This window comes from Carcharhinus amblyrhynchos, chromosome 8, assembly GCF_965287045.1.
Source record: "Carcharhinus amblyrhynchos chromosome 8, sCarAmb.v2.hapA, whole genome shotgun sequence".
Classification (NCBI taxonomy): Eukaryota; Metazoa; Chordata; class Chondrichthyes; order Carcharhiniformes; family Carcharhinidae; genus Carcharhinus; species Carcharhinus amblyrhynchos.
In genome coordinates, this window is record NC_137331.1 from 44073121 (window position 1) to 44090379 (window position 17259).

Here is a 17259-nt window from a genome sequence, read left to right on the forward strand (position 1 = left end):
AAACTGTTCCCATTGGCAGAGCGGTCAAAAACCAGAAGACAAAATATAAATTCTTGCTTTCCATCTTCATTGCCCCAGCCCCCAACCATCACTCCCTCCACCACCCCACTAGGGCCATCTGTAATATGTCTCAGGTTATCCTTCGTCACTCCACTTACCTTTGTTCCGCCGTCTCTCACTGTGCCGCTATCAGCACTCTTCCTGGCCATGGTCATCACCACTTACATTCCCTTTGTCTTTTTGTCTCGGACATCTTTGTCAATCCCCTTCCTCACAACTCCTCCCCACCCCAACAGTATAAATCTTGTCCTATTTTCTTGGTCTTCAGCTTTGATGGAGAGTCATCAGACTCAAAACATTAGCTCTATTCTCTCTCCACAGATGCTGTCAGACCTGCTGAGATTTTCCAACATTTTCTGTTTTTGTGCTAAAATTAAAACAATTGGCAAAAAAGTTACATGTGGAAAAATGTATTTTTACACAAGGAATGGTTAGAATCTGGAATACACTTCTTCAAAGTGCGGTGGAGCCAGATCCAATCATTGTTTTCAAATGGGAATTAGATAAGCACAGCAAAAGTAAAAAAAATTGCAGAGCTACCCCTAGAGAGCAGGGAAGAAGGACTAGCCAAGTTGTTTTTGCAGAAAGCTGGCATGGTTACTCAGGCCTCATGGCCTGCTTATGTGCTCTAATGATCCCATGATTCTGTACATGACTGTGTATAGAAGCACAGGCTGAAATTGTGGTTACTGGATTGGTGATGCACAAAAGCTTTTGTGTGCTCTGTAAATAGAAGCTTTACATGTAGAAAGGCTGGGCTCCGGCATTCTATCCTATACCGGCTGGCTAACTCAATTCTAACACCTGCTAAATCTTACCTGTTTCTTTGTGTTTTCATCACCCATTCTGGAGCAGTGAACGATGTGAAGACATGAAGAAGAATTGCAAAGCCTTTCAAAGAAGGAGCAGGGACAGGGAGCAGAGACGGGCACTACTGGCACAGCTTTTGAAAACCTCATTCTCTTTGGAAATTTCTGATCATGTGGGTTCTGTTTGTGTTTCATTTTGAGGTTCACACATGACTTATAAATGATAATTTCAAAGATGAAAATATTGGCAGCCCTGTGAAACAGATGTTTATTTGTAAAGTACACATAAGCAAGGCAACAGCTGCTGCAATTGATTCAGTCATTAGTGTAAACAAAGAAATAAAGGTGGCTACAATAGTTCCCAGTTATTCTTGCTTTTGTTTAAGCAAAAAGTGCTTCTTACCACATGGGTAGCTTTCAACGAGTTGGCATCAAATCGAGTTAAACTGGCAGTATCATCCGGGAAGCGATCACACTCTTCCAGCTCACTTGCATTGCAGGGTGGCTTGCCTTTCTCAGGGTCTGCATTCTGTAAAGAACAGAAGAGCAAACAGTACAAAGTATCTAGACATCAGAGTCGCTTTTATGAAATTACGTTATCCACATCCTATTTTATTTTCTCCTCCCTCTCCTGATGGTGATATCTCACACTGGGTAACATAATGAAAGCATTGCAGCCCATCTTTGTGTGTGAAACCATGAAGGCATTATCAGCTGACTCCTCAGGAATGGGAGGCATCACAATCCTTCTTTATCCTCAAAGATTCGTGCACTAGAATTCCAAACAAGGGTAACTGGGCAGTGATTAGTTGTTGGGAACACAGCCTACTGCCTCCCTCTCTAATACTGGGAGATACAACCCAATTGCACCTTTCCTAAAATAAAGCAAAGTAATGGGGATGCTAGAAATCTAAAATAAAACGGAAAGTGAAGAAACTCAGCGGGTCTGGCAGCACCTGCAGAGAGAAAAACAGTTGTGAGTCTGTATGACTCTAAACATTAACTCTGTTTCTCTCTCTCTACAGATGCTGCCAGGCCTGTTGAATTATTTCCAGTGTTTTTTGTTTTTATTATGTACCTTTCCCATAACCAGCCCAGTTTATTTATGTAAGTTAGCGCTCCTCAGGCAGGGACTGAACTTGGCATCTTCCAGGAGTGTATGGATCAGCACCACTCCAGGAAATTCTCATTTCTTTCACGCTGGAATAAGATTCCAAAACACACCTTATAAATACCGTAACTATAACTTTGCCCAAATTATGAATTAAATTCATTTACAATTTATTAAATTATTTTAATACAAACTGAATTGAATTAGGTTACAATGAAAGACTCAGGCTGAGTAAATTTTGAAACCATACTTCCAATTCCAAATCTTTTACGTAAATAGTGAGCAACACTAGACGCCCTAGCGCGGATCCTGTGGAACACTGTGGCATGCCTTCCACCTTTAAACCCTACTCTCAGTTTTCAACTTTGCAACCAGCTTGCTACTCATTGTTCCTCAGCTCCGAATTCGACCTCAGTCATGAATTTACTATGCCAGATTATTAAAGGCCTTTTGAAAATCTAAATATGTCACATCCATAACATTACCCTTATCCACCTTTTCTGTTACTTCAAAGGATTCCTTAGGGCTGGGTGAACATGGTCTTCCCTTTTGAAAATGTGCTTACTACTCTTTGTTATTTACTGTTTCTAGATACTAAATTAACAGGAAACAGTCTTTTGGAAGTACCTTACCAGAAACTTTTACTCAATATGAGCTAAAACGGGATTATATACACATCAGCTGATTTTGATATTGACTCAGGTTCAGGCAGCTCAGAAATTGAGTCACCGGCTGAGGAGTGGTGGAAGCAAACCAGGTTATGCACTAGCAAGATGATAGTTTGTTCTTGCTTTTCATTATGGAATCATTTGTGTGGCAGGAGCTAGAGTAACCAGGAAACAAATAAGACAGCTTTGCTTCTGCAGACACCGAGTTTACACATTATTTGCATTAGTGTTACTTAAGTTTTTTTCGCCAGCAAGTATCTCAAGTCAAGAAACTTTAATTCAATGAGACGTGTTAGGAGCCAGGGTCTGAGTAGTTTTACTCAGGAATCAAGTCAGGCCCCAAACTCTGGATTTAATCTGGATTGCACTGTAACTATGGAGTGTTAGTGCAAGTTAATCCTCTGGGGTTAGAGGGATTTAGGATAACCCAGGGCTAAAATGACCAATAAGTTGAGACAGACTAATTTAGAGTGAATATAGTATAGAAAAAGTACAAAGTAACCAAAGTTAAAGGTACAATTTGCATAGAAACCACATGTAACCACTGTTAGAGGATTTAAATATGTATTTTTGAAAACCTATTATGTTCTGTATTAAAGTATAAATCTTGGCCAATTACACATTGCTCCAAGCATGATGGGATACAGCTAAGTAAGGAGAACCACATTCCTTGAAAACAATACAGCTACTGAGAAAAGCAAAGGAACTTTCTTATCAGGGTGACTTTAGAAAGCTTCCCAGACAATAGATTGAATAGAGTAATACAATTTTCCCAATAAGGGGCCGCAAAGTAGACAGTGGGAAAGAACTTTTGAACTCTATGGACTTATGTATTCGACGTTGCTTAGGAGGCAGAGGGTAAGAACTTCTTGACTCTACGATCTATGTATTCTCATGCTGCTGGAGAGTAGAATGTTATTGGCTAAGGTAAATGATTCATACTAAAATTATTGGCTCACTCTGGCTAGAATGAGCAGAATAGGCGGACAAATGATTTTTGAAAAAGGTATAATTGTGATACTAACAATGCAATTTAGAATAATTTGGGCTGTCCTAGATCATTCTTCTATACGTGTGGACCCAGACCTGAGCAAATAAAATACGTCTTCAACCAGAATTACTGTCTCTATGAGCTCTTTGTATATGCTGAGCTGTAATTAATAAAGTGAAATTTCTCACATGAATGCCAGCAGAATACACAGGTCTCCGAAAAGCTCCTATACTCAACCTTTCACACCTCAATCGATTCTTTAAACAATGAAAATACATAAATCGCAAAGTCATGATGCATTAAGGCCGTGGGCAGAAAATCTTTTTACAGATGATTTGGATTTTGAAGTGGGCATTATAGAACAGGTTTAGAGTCAAAACTCAGAATAAACTGAAAGTACAACACGGCTAAGGGCAGAATATGGCAGCTGATCCTCAAAAGTATGGTTTACTCAAACAGTAAGAATTAAGGAGCTTTCACTGACCTGCTATATTCACGTCTATGTTTTCTTCTCATGGTGTTGGTTATGGATGATAAATATTGGCCAAAGTAAATAAAGGAGAAAATTTTATTTAATAATTTGTGCTAATTTGTTTCAGGTGACAGGAGCTCCACTACACAACTATAAATTGATTTAGAATTATTAATGGATTATTAATGAGGTTCTGATAGTTCCATTTGTCCCACATGATCTAAACCCATCATAAAGAAACCTGCCCTCTCCTTCCACTTCTCTTCATTAGTAAATCAAACATTCATAAATCCAATGTTTAAAATAAATTGTAATTGTGTAAATGTCAACAGTCAGAGCTAAGACAGCAGAGATCTTACTTTAAAAGCACTGTTGTAAACAGTGTCAATTGGAAAGCAGGAATATAAAAAGCCCTTCCTCACAAGGTGAGTCTCACATCATTTTACTATATTAACTTGACCATTCACAGGGGAAGACCTTTACCTACCATTTCCTCAGAGGTTAGGTTCAGCAAGCACTCATTAATTTGAGAAGGCTGATCAGGGTCCATGATGAATTCACCTCTTCTGTCACCAATGATGAGCTGTGGCCACGTCACTCCTTTATTCTTCTTAAACAAGAAAATCTCCAAGCTAGGGGAATTAAATATACAGATGAGGGTTCAACAAATAAAAAGACAGGTTTACACTCTAGACTGATATTGTCTCATAGAAACATAGAACAGTACAGCACAGTATAGGCCTTTCGACCCTCACTATTGTGCCAAGCTATGTCCAAACCCAAGATCAAGCTATCCCATTCCCTATTATTCTGGTGTGTTCCATGTGCCTATCAATAACTGCTTGAAAGTTCCTAAAGTGTCTGACTGCACAATCACAGCAGGCAGTGTATTCCACACCCTAACTAGTCCCTGAGTAGAGAATCTACCTCGGACATCCCTTCTACATCTCCCACCATGAGCCTTATACTTATGCCCCCTAGTAACAGCTACATCCACCTGAAGAAATAGTCTCTGCACGTTCACTCTATCCCCCTCATCATTTTATAAACCTATATTAAGTTGCATCTCATCCTCCTCCGCTCTAAGGAGAAAAGCCCCAGCTCCCTCAGCCTTTCCTCATAAGACCTACCCTCCAAACCAGGCAGTATCCAGGTAAATCTCCTCTGCACTCACTCCAATGCTTCCATATCCTTCTCACAGTGAGGTGACCAGAACTGCACACAATAATCCAAATGTGGTCTCACCAAGGTCCGGTATAGTTGTAACATAACCCCACGGCTCTTAAGCTCAAACCCCCTGTTAATAAACGCTAACAAACTATACGCATTCTTCATGGCTCTATCCACTTGAGTGGCAACCTTCAGAGATCTGTGGATATGAACCCCAGATCTCTCTGTTCCTCCACATTCCTCAGAACCCTGCCATTGACCCTGTAATCTGCATTCAAGTTTGCCCTACCCTAATGTCACACGTGTGACATACAAGTCTTGATTTCTACAACTGCTTAAAAATATGGCATGTGAATTCAGATTATATATCACATATAGAAACATACATATCTACACCTACGCCATTTCTTTTTCTTTATTCTTTCATGGGATTCAGGTGTTACTGACAAGGCCAGCATTTGTTGCCCATTCCTAATTTCCTTAAACTGAGTGGCTTGCTAGGCCACTGAACAAGGTCAATCACATCGCTGTAAGATAGAAGTCATGTGTAGGCCAGACTGGGTAAGAACATAAGAAATAGGAGCAGGAGTAGGCCATCTAGCCCCTCGAGCCTGCCCCGCCATTCAATAAGATCATGGCTGATCTGTCGTGGCTCAGTTCCACATTCCCGCCCTCTCCCCATAACCCTTAATCCCCTTGCCTATCAAAAACCTATCAACCCGCGTCTTAAAAATATTGAGCAAGGCAGCCTCCACCACTTCAACGGGCAGAGAATTCCAGAGATTCACCACCCTTTGAGTGAAGAAGTTCCTCCTCAACTCCATTCTAAACCACCCCCCCCTTTATCCTGAGGCTGTGCCCTCTAGTCCTACTGTCCTTTCTGAGCAGGAAGAGCCTCTCCACCTCTATCCTATCCATCCCATTCATCATCTTATACGTCTCAATGAGATCTCCCCTCATTCTTCTAAACTCTAACGAGTACAAGCCTAGTTTATTCAGCCTCTCCTCATGGTTTAACCCCCTCAACTCCGGAATCAGCCTAACGAACCTCCTCTGCACTCTCTCCAAGGCCAAAATATCCTTGCCATCCTAAGGATGGCAGATTTCCTTCACTAGTGAACCAGATGGGTTTTTACAGCAATCAATGATAGTTTCATGGTCACCATTAGCTGCCATGGTGGGATTTGAATCTGTATCTCCATACAGTAAAATAATAGCAAAATACTGCAGATACTGGCGATCTGAAACAAATGCAGAGTGTGCTAGAAAAGCTCAGCAGGTCTGACAGCATCTGTGGAGAGAGAAACAGAGTCAGCGGGCAGGATTCTCTGGCCTCCTTGTGGCATGTTTATTGCGGGCAGGAGGCAGAGCATTGTTGGCCAGTGGTGGGATCTTCTGGTGTCACTGCTGTCAACTGTGAGGATGTGTCTAGGGCGGTGGATAGAGGAGAGCCGGTGGATGTGGTCTTTCTTGATTTTCAGAAGGCGTTTGACAAGGTACCTCACAAGAGGTTATTGCAGAAGGTCAGGGGACATGGAGTTGGGGGTAGGGTGTTAGCGTGGATAGAGGATTGGTTGTCAAATAGAAGGCAGAGAGTGGGGGTCAATGGGTGCTATTCAGATTGGCGGTTGGTGACTAGTGGAGTGCCCCAGGGGTCGGTGCTGGGGCCTCAGCTATTTACCATTTATATAGATGATCTGGAGGAGGGAACCGAGTGTATGGTGTCGAAATTTGCTGATGACACCAAGATTGGTGGAATGGCAAATAGTGCGGAGGGTGTGGAGAGTCTACAGAAGGATCTAGATAGACTGGGCGAATGGGCCAGGAAATGGCAAGTGGAATTTAATGTTGGCAAGTGCGAGGTGGTCCACTTTGGTAGGAATAATGGTAGGAAGAATTATTACTTACGTGGCGAAAAACTGCAGCAGGCGACGGTGCAGAGGGACCTCGGGGTCCTTGTGCATGAGTCGCAAAAACCCAGCCTGCAGGTGCAGCAGGTGGTCAGGAAGGCGAATGGGATGCTGGCCTTCATAGCGAGGGGGATTGAATATAAAAGTAGGGAGGTCTTGCTGCGGCTGTATAGGGCATTGGTGAGGCCGCAGCTGGAGTACTGTGTGCAGTTTTGGGCGCCGTACTTACGCAAGGATATTTTGGCCTTGGAGGGAGTGCAGAGGAGGTTTACTAGGCTGATACCGGAGTTGAGGGGGTTGAGCTATGAGGAGAGGCTGAATAAACTAGGCTTGTACTCGTTAGAGTTTAGAAGAATGAGGGGAGATCTCATTGAGATGTATAAGATGATGAATGGGATGGATAGGATAGAGGTGGAGAGACTCTTCCCGCTCAAAGGACAGTAGGACTAGGGGGCACAGCCTCAAGATAAAGGGGGTCGGTTTAGAACGGAGTTGAGGAAGAATTTCTTCACTCAAAGGGTGGTGAATCTCTGGAATTCTCTGCCCGTTGAAGTGGTGGAGGCTACCTCGCTAAATATTTTTAAGAAGCGGGTTGATGAGGGGATTAAGGGTTATGGGGAGAGGGCGGGAATGTGGAACTGAGCCACAACAGATCAGCCATGATCTTATTGAATGGCGGGGCAGGCTCGAAGGGCTAGATGGCCTACTCCTGCTCCTATTTCTTATGTTCTTACGTTCTTAATGGGATTTCCTATTGATTCCACCCAATGTCACCACAAAACCTGCAGCAAGGGTGTACCATCAACAGGACCAGAAGATCTTGCTGGTGTGAACAACCAGAAAATTCTGGCCGATGTTTCTTCTGAAGAATCATGCTGGACTTGAAATACCAACTCTGTTTCTCTCTCCAAAAATGCTTCCAGATCTGTCAGTGTTTTCAGCACTTTTTCTGTTTATATCCTATCCCCAGAGCATTAGCCAAGGTCTCTAGACTACTAGTTCGGTGACATTACCACTGCAATACCATCTCCCAAATAAATAATTATTTCATTTCAGAAAGGGTATATTAGAATTAAGTCATTAATCAGAAACAAGTAAGCACTAGCGTGAGACCAAAATTAATTATAGAATACACAATGCAAGTTGTACTTCTCTATGGTGGCAAAATAAATGAAATGTACTGTTCACTGCAAATTGGGAATAGTGACTAGCAAGCAAAATCAAAACAAGTACATACAAACCAAACACAAAACAGATTTACACAAGATAAAATTCTGAACCAAAAACTGAATCACTGACAGTAAAAGTGATGACTGCAACAAGAAATATATGAAGGTATTTCACACTAATCTCAGCATAGCACAAAAATGGAAAGCAATCCATTTCCAAGTATGAGCAGGTTAGGTAATAAGATCCAGTGCTGAACAAATCAAACTCCTTTTTACAGTCATCTTAAATCTTAGTTTTTCTGATTTAAGCTTAGTCCAGAAGCAAAATGCAAAGATTTTCATATCTGTATGCCGGTAAGTGGTGACCATTGCTGACGGCTAAAAACTTTAAAATTTAACTAAATTACATTTCCCGCAGAAACTTGCTTCCACTTTGCCGAGGCAGTCAACATTTCCACTTATGCTTTTTAAGTGATTAGCAGCTCCACTCATCCAAACAGTTCCTGTTTTTCTACCAGAACATTTAGTTCTTGAAGGTATTAGCTAAAGTGTGCACTGGAGATGTACACATGCTGTAATTTCACAATCACAAACTGCCTAACCAGAGCTCCTGCATTGTAATAATCAGCCATATTCCTTCCTCTCAGTGGAATCACAATGTTTTCCACCGCATCAATAAGCAAACACTCCAGAAGTTCTTATGAAACATAATGAAGCTCTGCGTTTCACCTCCATCCAGGCAACATCTTTAGCATCATTAAGCAGCCCCCACTGCAGAAATTGGAGTGTTAACACAAAGCCAGATGAAACCGAACTGCAAACCAATAAGGTGAATCCCTGCTTTTGAGGTGCAAACTGTAGATCATAGTAAAGCTATCGCAGTAGTTTGGGATTTAGGTCCAAAAGAGTAAAATTGAACAGAACCAAGCAAGGGACGAAATATAATTAATTCTGGAATAATTAGGGCGTCACGGTGGCACAATGATTAGCACTGCTGCCTCACAGCGCCAGTGACCCAGGTTCAATTCCTGGCTTCGGTCACTGTCTATGTCCCATGTCTGCATGGGTTTCCTTCCAGTTGTTCAGGTTTCCTCACTCAGCCTGAAAGACGTGCTGGTTAGGTGGACTGGCCATGCTAAACTGCCCCTTAGTGTCAGGGAGGGGAGTGCAAACTAAGGTCAATACATTGGGTTATGGGGATAGAGCCTGGGTGGGATTGTGGTTAGTGCCGATTCGATGGGCCAAATGGCCTCCTTCTGCACTGTAGGATTTTATGATTCTAATTGCATTGACTTGTTCTTCCTAAAAGTTTCTAATAAAACTTTCTAATAGTCTTCAAAACAACAAAACAAAGCTTTGTGTGTATACATCGCGATGTTACTGTGTGAATCAGTTCCATTCACCAAGGATAATGGTGCGTGCTGGTCTTCTCTGCCCAACACGAATGTGGGAAGTGGTTTGCACACCAGAGAATTACACATTTGTACAACTCCACATCAGCTGTGTTATAAAACCCAGCTGTGAGATATCATAGTCAATATAAATTTTTATTATCTTTTGCAGGCCCACTCAGAGAACTTCGGCAGTTACGTACCAGGGTTTTGACAACTGGCCTCCAACAAACATTTCTCTGGATTTTCCTATGAGGCAAATTGTGTCTTCAAGATTAATTAATCCACTATGAACTAATTTTATTTTTGATTTAAATATTGTTTGAATTTCTTGATAAGTCTTGCTGCACCTTTGGATTATCTTAAATTTTAATTAAATCGAACTGTTTCAGACTGAATGCCAGGAGGTATTTAACACAGACAGGAGAACATGCTGGCAATTTTATTGTAATGTCAGGTGCATTATAACTTATTCCTATGGCATGTTATCTCATTCACTGCATGTGGTAAAGGTGCAGATTTTAGATTGTTAGTTGAAAAACGTGGGCACAAGTTGAAAAGGGGGTGCCAGAGAGCTCAAACTGTCAGGTTGGCCGGCATGATAAGCACAAGCAAGGTCCTTCAATTCATCAGAACTGTAGTCTGCCCTGACCACAGACTATCTGCTCTCTAATGGAATCCAGCCAATTCACTAAACCTGAGGGAGAAACTAATGGCTGGCAAAGCCTCCAACATGTTGATGTTCTGTGACAGTTTTCCTTGATCTGCCTGCGGCGACCTAATGCAACTCCAGATCATCAATCTAACATCGCAATTGAGATTATTCGAGCTACATCACTTGCGTGTTCCATTAGTGTATTAGCCATCACATTCCATGAAGTCTTTGATCACCCTTAGAATCCTCCTTCACTTTAACAGAATATTCTTGTACATACTGACATTGCAGAAAAGAATACTGCTCAATCTCACCAGAGACATTTTTTAAAACTCAATTTCTCTAGCTGAACTTTAAGTTCAATGACCTGCATTGAAATATTAAAGCTGTATGTAAAGACCAAAGATGACATCAGCACACAATTGTGTTTTGTTAGCAAAAATAAATTTGGATGTTTTTGTATGTTTGATCTGTCTTTCCCTTTCTGGAAGCTTCTCATTTAGGTTCTTCAATCACGCAGTTGGTAAGTCAGCATTGATACAAGTCAGCGTGCAAGTCACTGGAAACCATGAAATTGGTTCCAGCATCGACTACCTTTCAAAATGTAGTACACCAGAATATCCCAGCCAGCACAACCAAAGCACAATGCTACAGTGCATATCTAAGTGGTAATACTGTGAAGCTATTTGTTCACATTTCCAACCACGTTAGCCTTTAAACATATGCAAAGAACAGAACAATACGAGCTTTGGGAGAGGAAAAAGGAAAGGATACAATCATCCTCCCAAACAGATTTCTTTATAATTATGCACTTTTCTCAATCAGTAAGTTTATATCAGGAAGCTAACACTCACATATTAACATGTTCAATGAAGCTTAAAATTCATATGTTAAGAATCGCATTCCAGTGGGCACCTGTCAATCCTCCACTCAACTTGAGTCAATTACCAGCGGGCATAGGTTTAAGGTGCGAGGGGCAAGGTTTAAAAGGAGATGTATGAGGCAAGTTTTTTTTTCACACAGAAGGCAGTAGGTGCCTGGAACTCGCTGCTGTGGTAGGTAGTGGAAGCAGATATAATAGTGACTTTTAAAGGGGCATCTTGACAAATACATGAATGGAATGGGACTGGAGAAATACGGTCCCTGGAAGGGTAGGGGGGTATAGTTCACATGGGCAGCATGGTCAGTGCAGGCTTGGAGGGTCAATGGTCATGTTCTGTGTGTAGTTTTCTTTGTTCTTATGTACCATGTATAGCTTTAGTAGTGCAATGAATATTTTATTTTAAATCAAAGCTGACACTACAGTGCAGCACTGTGGGAGCACTGCACTGTCAAGGGTGCCTTCTCTCAGATGAAATGTCAAACCCAAGTCCCATAAGCCTGCTCAGTAGGTGGAAGTGATCCCATGGCACTGTTCTGAAGGACAGTGGGGGAGTTATCCCCATTGCCTCGGCTTGTATTTATTGTTCAAAGAGCATCATGAGGGGAGGAATTTCTTTAGCCAGAGAGTGGTGAATCTGTGGAACTCTTTGCCACAGAAGGCTGTAGAAGCCAGGTCATTGAGTATCTTTAAGACAGAGATAGATAGGTTCTTGATTGGTAAGGGGATCAAAGGTTAAGGAGGAAAGGCAGGAGAATGTGGTTGAGAATCGTATCAGCCATGATTGAATGGCAGAGTAGACTCAATGGGCCGAATGGCCTAATTCTTCTCCTATATCTTATGGTTTTATGAATTATCACACTACTGTTTGTGGGATCTTGCACACTGGCAGCAATGGCTACACTTCAAAAGTAACTCATGTTGAGACATCTGGTGGTCATGAGAAGCACTACAGAAACACAAGTCTTCATTCATTCAGTGACTAACAGTCGTATTCACTCTGCTTCATGTGCATTTTATAGGTCTAATTCCTCTATGAAATACAGAACTCCATGTGTACACAGATAAATGTTACACACGATCAACACAACTTTGGGATATGATTCAGTCCAAAATGCAACAGAATTTTTACACAAATGCAACTAGTCATGGGACTAAGTTGATTGGGTTGCCCAAGCATTGGTAATCACATGCCAATGACATAAAAATTATTGTTTATCTCATCAGGATTCACTGAAATTACATTCAGCTGTTGAAAAAGAGAAGGAACAGGAAATAAATTTTATTAAAGCTGTCAGAGATTTCAACAAGGATTTAAAAGATTTGATCAGAAGATCAATGTAGACAAAAGTTGCCACAAAGTTCTGATGGCTTATGTTGGCATAACGGATTTGGAACTAAGCCAGAAAAAAATAGAGAACAATGGAACAGAAAGGTCTGAATAACAGGAGATCATCCTTTCAAATTTTACTTCACGATTTAATTGATGATTTCATGAAAAACTGTTATCTCAAAGTCAAAAATGAAAATTCTTCAGAAGTTAACGTCATTGGAGCAACTAACATCACAAGCTGCTGCTAAATCAAAGCTTTGTATCAAATAATCATGGCCAGAATTCTTTGATCTTTCACCTTCATAGGATTCTCCAGTTCTGCTGGAAGCGCACCCCGGCACATGGGTTTCCTATCAGGATGTGGTGACATCACTGGGAATTCCCACTGACAGCAGCAGGAGCAAAGAATCCTGCCGCTACCAAAAAAACACGCCACCTCCAGCCAGCTGAAAACACGTGGCTGAAAGGCTGCAAAATCCCACCCCATATTTCTAACTCCACTTGTTACTCAGTAAAGAGAGAACTGACATAGTTTAAAAAGGAAGGTTTCTTTTCGGCTAAATAATGATCGTGTTTCCAGTTCTATCCTTAAAATTTCTCTAATTCTCTCCACCTTTAACAAGCTCCTTAAAACCAACCCACCTCTCCTAATATCTTCTTATATTGGTAGGGGAGGCAGTGCAGTAGCTAGCCCAGGATTGTTGTTCGTCCATCGTCGTCGATGAGGACATCGACACTACTAGTCATTTTGAGGCCGGATACGATGTGTATGAAGATGACTGATCAGGCCAACTCGGGCACGGAATGTCCTGGCACATATTGGACAGACTTGTGTAGACACTGTAGTTGTTGAGCTGGTGGCTCTGGACTTGTGCAGTTCGCGCTTAAGCAAATCATCTTGCTTCGTAAACTTGACAGCCCTTGTGGATGAGGCGGCACCAGGTTAAGGCAGTTTTGTGCCAGTGTTTCCCAGGTGATCGTGTTTATGTCAGGCAACTTCTGGAGGCCTTGAGTGGGTCTTTGAAAAGTTTCTTGCGCTCTCCATGCAAGCGTCTTCCAGCAGAGAGTTCCTGAGAAAGGAGCTGCTTGGGTACACGCTCATCTGGCATACGGATGACATGACCTGCCCATTGGGTCTGCGCTCTCATCAGCAGTGTGTGGACTGATGGTAGACTTGCTCTAGAGAGAACTTCAGTGTCTGGTACTTTGTCTTGCCATCTGATGCGTAATATTTCTGTGAAGACAAGTCATGTGGAAATGATTGAGCTGTCTTGCATGCCTTCGATACACAGTCCACATTTCACAGGCATACAACAGGGTACTGAGTGCTGCGGTGCTTTAGACCTTCAGTTTTGTTGCTGGGCTGATTCCTCGACTTTCCCATACAGTGGAGCGCAGTCTACTGAAAGCAGAACTTGCCTTTGCTATTCTGCAGTTAATTTCTGTATCAATAGTCACTGCTTGGGAGACGGTGCTGCCAAAATAAGTGAACTGGTCCACTGCCTGTAGTTTCTGCCTTTTAATTGTGATTATTGATTCTGTGTACGGTGCATGACTTCAGTTTTTTTAATGTTGATGGTGAGTCCAAAGTTGTCACAAGCCATGGAAAATTTGTCCATACTGACTTGCATCTCTGGCTCTGAGCCAGTTTACAGGGCACAGTCATCGGCAAGGAGGAAATCTCTCAGAGCAGTCTCCTTCACTTTGGTAATAGCTTGAAGTCTTCTCAGGTTGAAGAGCTTCCCATCCACTCTGTACTTGAGGCTGATTCCAGCAACACTGTCCTGGAAGGCATCAGTGTGGCAGTAAACATCATGCTGAACAGTGTGGGTGCAAGCACACAGCCCTATTTGACACCATTGGTGACTGGGAATGCTTACAGGATTCTCCGCTATCCAGTATTATGGCCATCATGGAACTGGCATACCATCTGTATGAAGGTAGTGGTGGTGGTGGTGGTGGTGGTGGTGGGGGTGGGGGGGGGGGGGGGGGGGGGGGGGGAATGCAGCAGCCAAACTTTGACATGATCCTCCACAGGTCTTGTCGGCTGACAGCGTCAAAGGCTTTCACGAGGTCAACACGGGTTGCGTAGAGCTCAGGATTCTGCTCCTGACACTTCTCCCGAAGTTGGCACGCAGCAAAAATCATGTCAATAGTCCTGCGAACTTTGCGGAAGCCACACTGTGACTCTGGAAGCAAGGCCCAGCTCCAGATGAGTGACCTGACAATTTAGCAGGACTCTTGTGAAGGTTTTTCCTGTGATAGAGAGCAGCAAGATTCCTCAGTGGTTGTCACATACTTGCCGATTGCCCTTCCTCTTGTAGAGGTGTCTGATGGAAGCATCTTTAAGTTCCTGAGGAATGGATCCTTGATTCCAAAAGGGTCATGAAGGGTTGAGACCCGTTGGCTGCCCTCGCCTGGTTTGGCCGGCTTGTCGAAGCTGTTGCCTGGGGTGTGGCCGATGTCGCATGCAAAGAGCTTTGGGGAGCCAGAGGTGAGAGCTGGGTGCCAGTTGGGAACAAAGGGTGACAAACCATCCTGAAAAGGACGCGACATGTTCTCCCACCAGAGGTACCACCCCTCCCTGACACCCCAAACATGTCCAAAGGTCCAGGGTAATGCTCTGGGAACCCGGGTTCAAATCCCATCACAGCACTGGAATTCAATAAAAATCTGCAATTAAGTTTAATACCGGCCATGAAACCATTGCCGATTGTTGATTCACTAGTGTCCTTTAGGAAAGGAAATCTGTCTTCCTTATCTAATCTGCGTGTGACTCCAGAGGCACAACAAGGTGGTCGACTGTTATTTGCCCTCAGATATGGGCAATAAACGTCAGCCCAGCCAGTAATGCCCACATCCCATGAACAAATAAAAATAGTCACAAATTTTGTTTGATATGTTCATTTGAAACGTCTTGTGGCATTTTATGACTTTAAAGGTGCAGTATAAATATAATTTGATGGTGTTGGTCTACAGGAAAATAAAAAGCAATTATTTTAATTCCAACATAACTAGACATTATTGGCTCTTTTTTACTGTGCGAATGACAGTGAGGCTGTCAGCATTTGCTGTCAATGCATTGTTAAGAGGCCTAGTAATTTTGGGAACATGCGCACAGCAGCCCATAAAACGGAAACCACCATGTCCCTACTCTGTGCTGTTTCAGGGGCTTTGCTTTTGCACACACCAAACTCCAGTTTTAAAAAAGGAAGAGCAGGCACTGGTGAGAATCTGGGCTGACTATCCACGAACAAAGAAGTATTTTCATCACAGCATTTTAAGGCTGGTGCTTTCAGGCAGACAGAGTCCCCAGTGGCTGCTCACAAATACTTAATGAGGACATCCGCACTGATTTTAACTTGATGGATGATTTTGAATGACATTTTTTTTCCAAGTGATTCTGAACAATTTAACTGACTCTTGAAAGCAAAACTGTAAGAAGGATTTTAAAAAAACAATTCTGAACAAATTTATCCAACTCTTTAAAAGAAAACAAAATTAACTTTTCAAAATGCTTCTGATCAAATTTAGACTTTATTTTTTGAGGCAAAGACTTTCTGTACAGGAGTACTGCAGCAGCTTATTTTCGACAGATTCTATGGGCGTGGTTTATGTTCACTGCACCACACGGTGTGTCTCTTTGTCCATTCAATGCTGCAGGGCCACCCTGTGGGAATACTCCTTCCTTGCAAATGAAATTCTCGCCCCCATCACTGCGTTAAGTTCGTTCATATCTTAATTCAATGTCAGCGGCAAGCAGCATTGCTTTGTGGCTCACTGTAAAGTCAGGAGCGTCAATTTAAGCAGCACATACTTAGAAAAGACGGTCACAGGCAATTCATGCAACAGTCTCTCTAAACAAAAACTGCAAACTAAGGCAGGCAACTGTTTTAGATGTTCTCAAAATACAGAATAAGAAAAACAAATTAAGGTCAAATCAAGTGGGGAACAGAGGGTGCTAGATCTTTGACACAGGAACCATCTGTATACAACACCACAGTTTTCTTGGAACAGAGCAATTTATTTCAAACATTTTTAAAAAGCACTTCAATATAAAATGTGATATTGCTTTTGAATACTGATAGATTGCTTTCCACCCCTGCCCAGAAAGCTGTCTGACAATCTGTGACTGGTTTCCTGACATCAAGCAAACCAAAGCAATTAATTTATTCATTGTCGGATTCAGAGTGTACAAGGTTGAAGCCCAATCTCTGAAGTTTCAATCTAATGGAAGGCTGAAAAGACAGCCTTCCTTTTGTACAGAATTATGGACTTTATAACAGATAGCTCTCAGACTGGAACTGATTTACATCACAAATTCCAAAATAGCTTAGGAGCTATTTTACCTCTGCAGTTGAAGATGGGCTGAAGTATGTTTTCGCTGTTTAACCTGTTAATAATATATCTCAAAAACGTTCTGACAGATTTACTGACAAAACCTGACACACAGGTAGAATCATAAAATTGTACAGCGCAAAAGGAGGCCATTTGGCCCATTGAGTCAGCACCAATCACAATCCCACCCAGACCCTATCCCCATAACCCCATGCATTTACCCTAGCTAGTTCCCCTGACACTAAGGAACAATTTAGCACAGCCAAGCCACCCAATCTACACATCTTTGGACATAGGGTATG

The 17259-nt window shown here is 42.2% G+C and overlaps 1 protein-coding gene across 1 annotated transcript in view; it reads right to left on the bottom strand.

The window, feature by feature from the left end:
* Positions 1 to 17259, bottom strand: part of nudcd1 (NudC domain containing 1) — a 102977-nt gene that overhangs the window by 18525 nt on the left and 67193 nt on the right. Inside the window, exons 7-8 of the mRNA XM_080193977.1 lie at positions 4599 to 4743; positions 1273 to 1398 (exon numbers count right to left, since the gene is read on the bottom strand). Coding sequence (XP_080050103.1) covers positions 1273 to 1398; positions 4599 to 4743 — 271 coding nt within the window. The remainder of the gene's footprint in view (positions 1 to 1272; positions 1399 to 4598; positions 4744 to 17259) is intronic.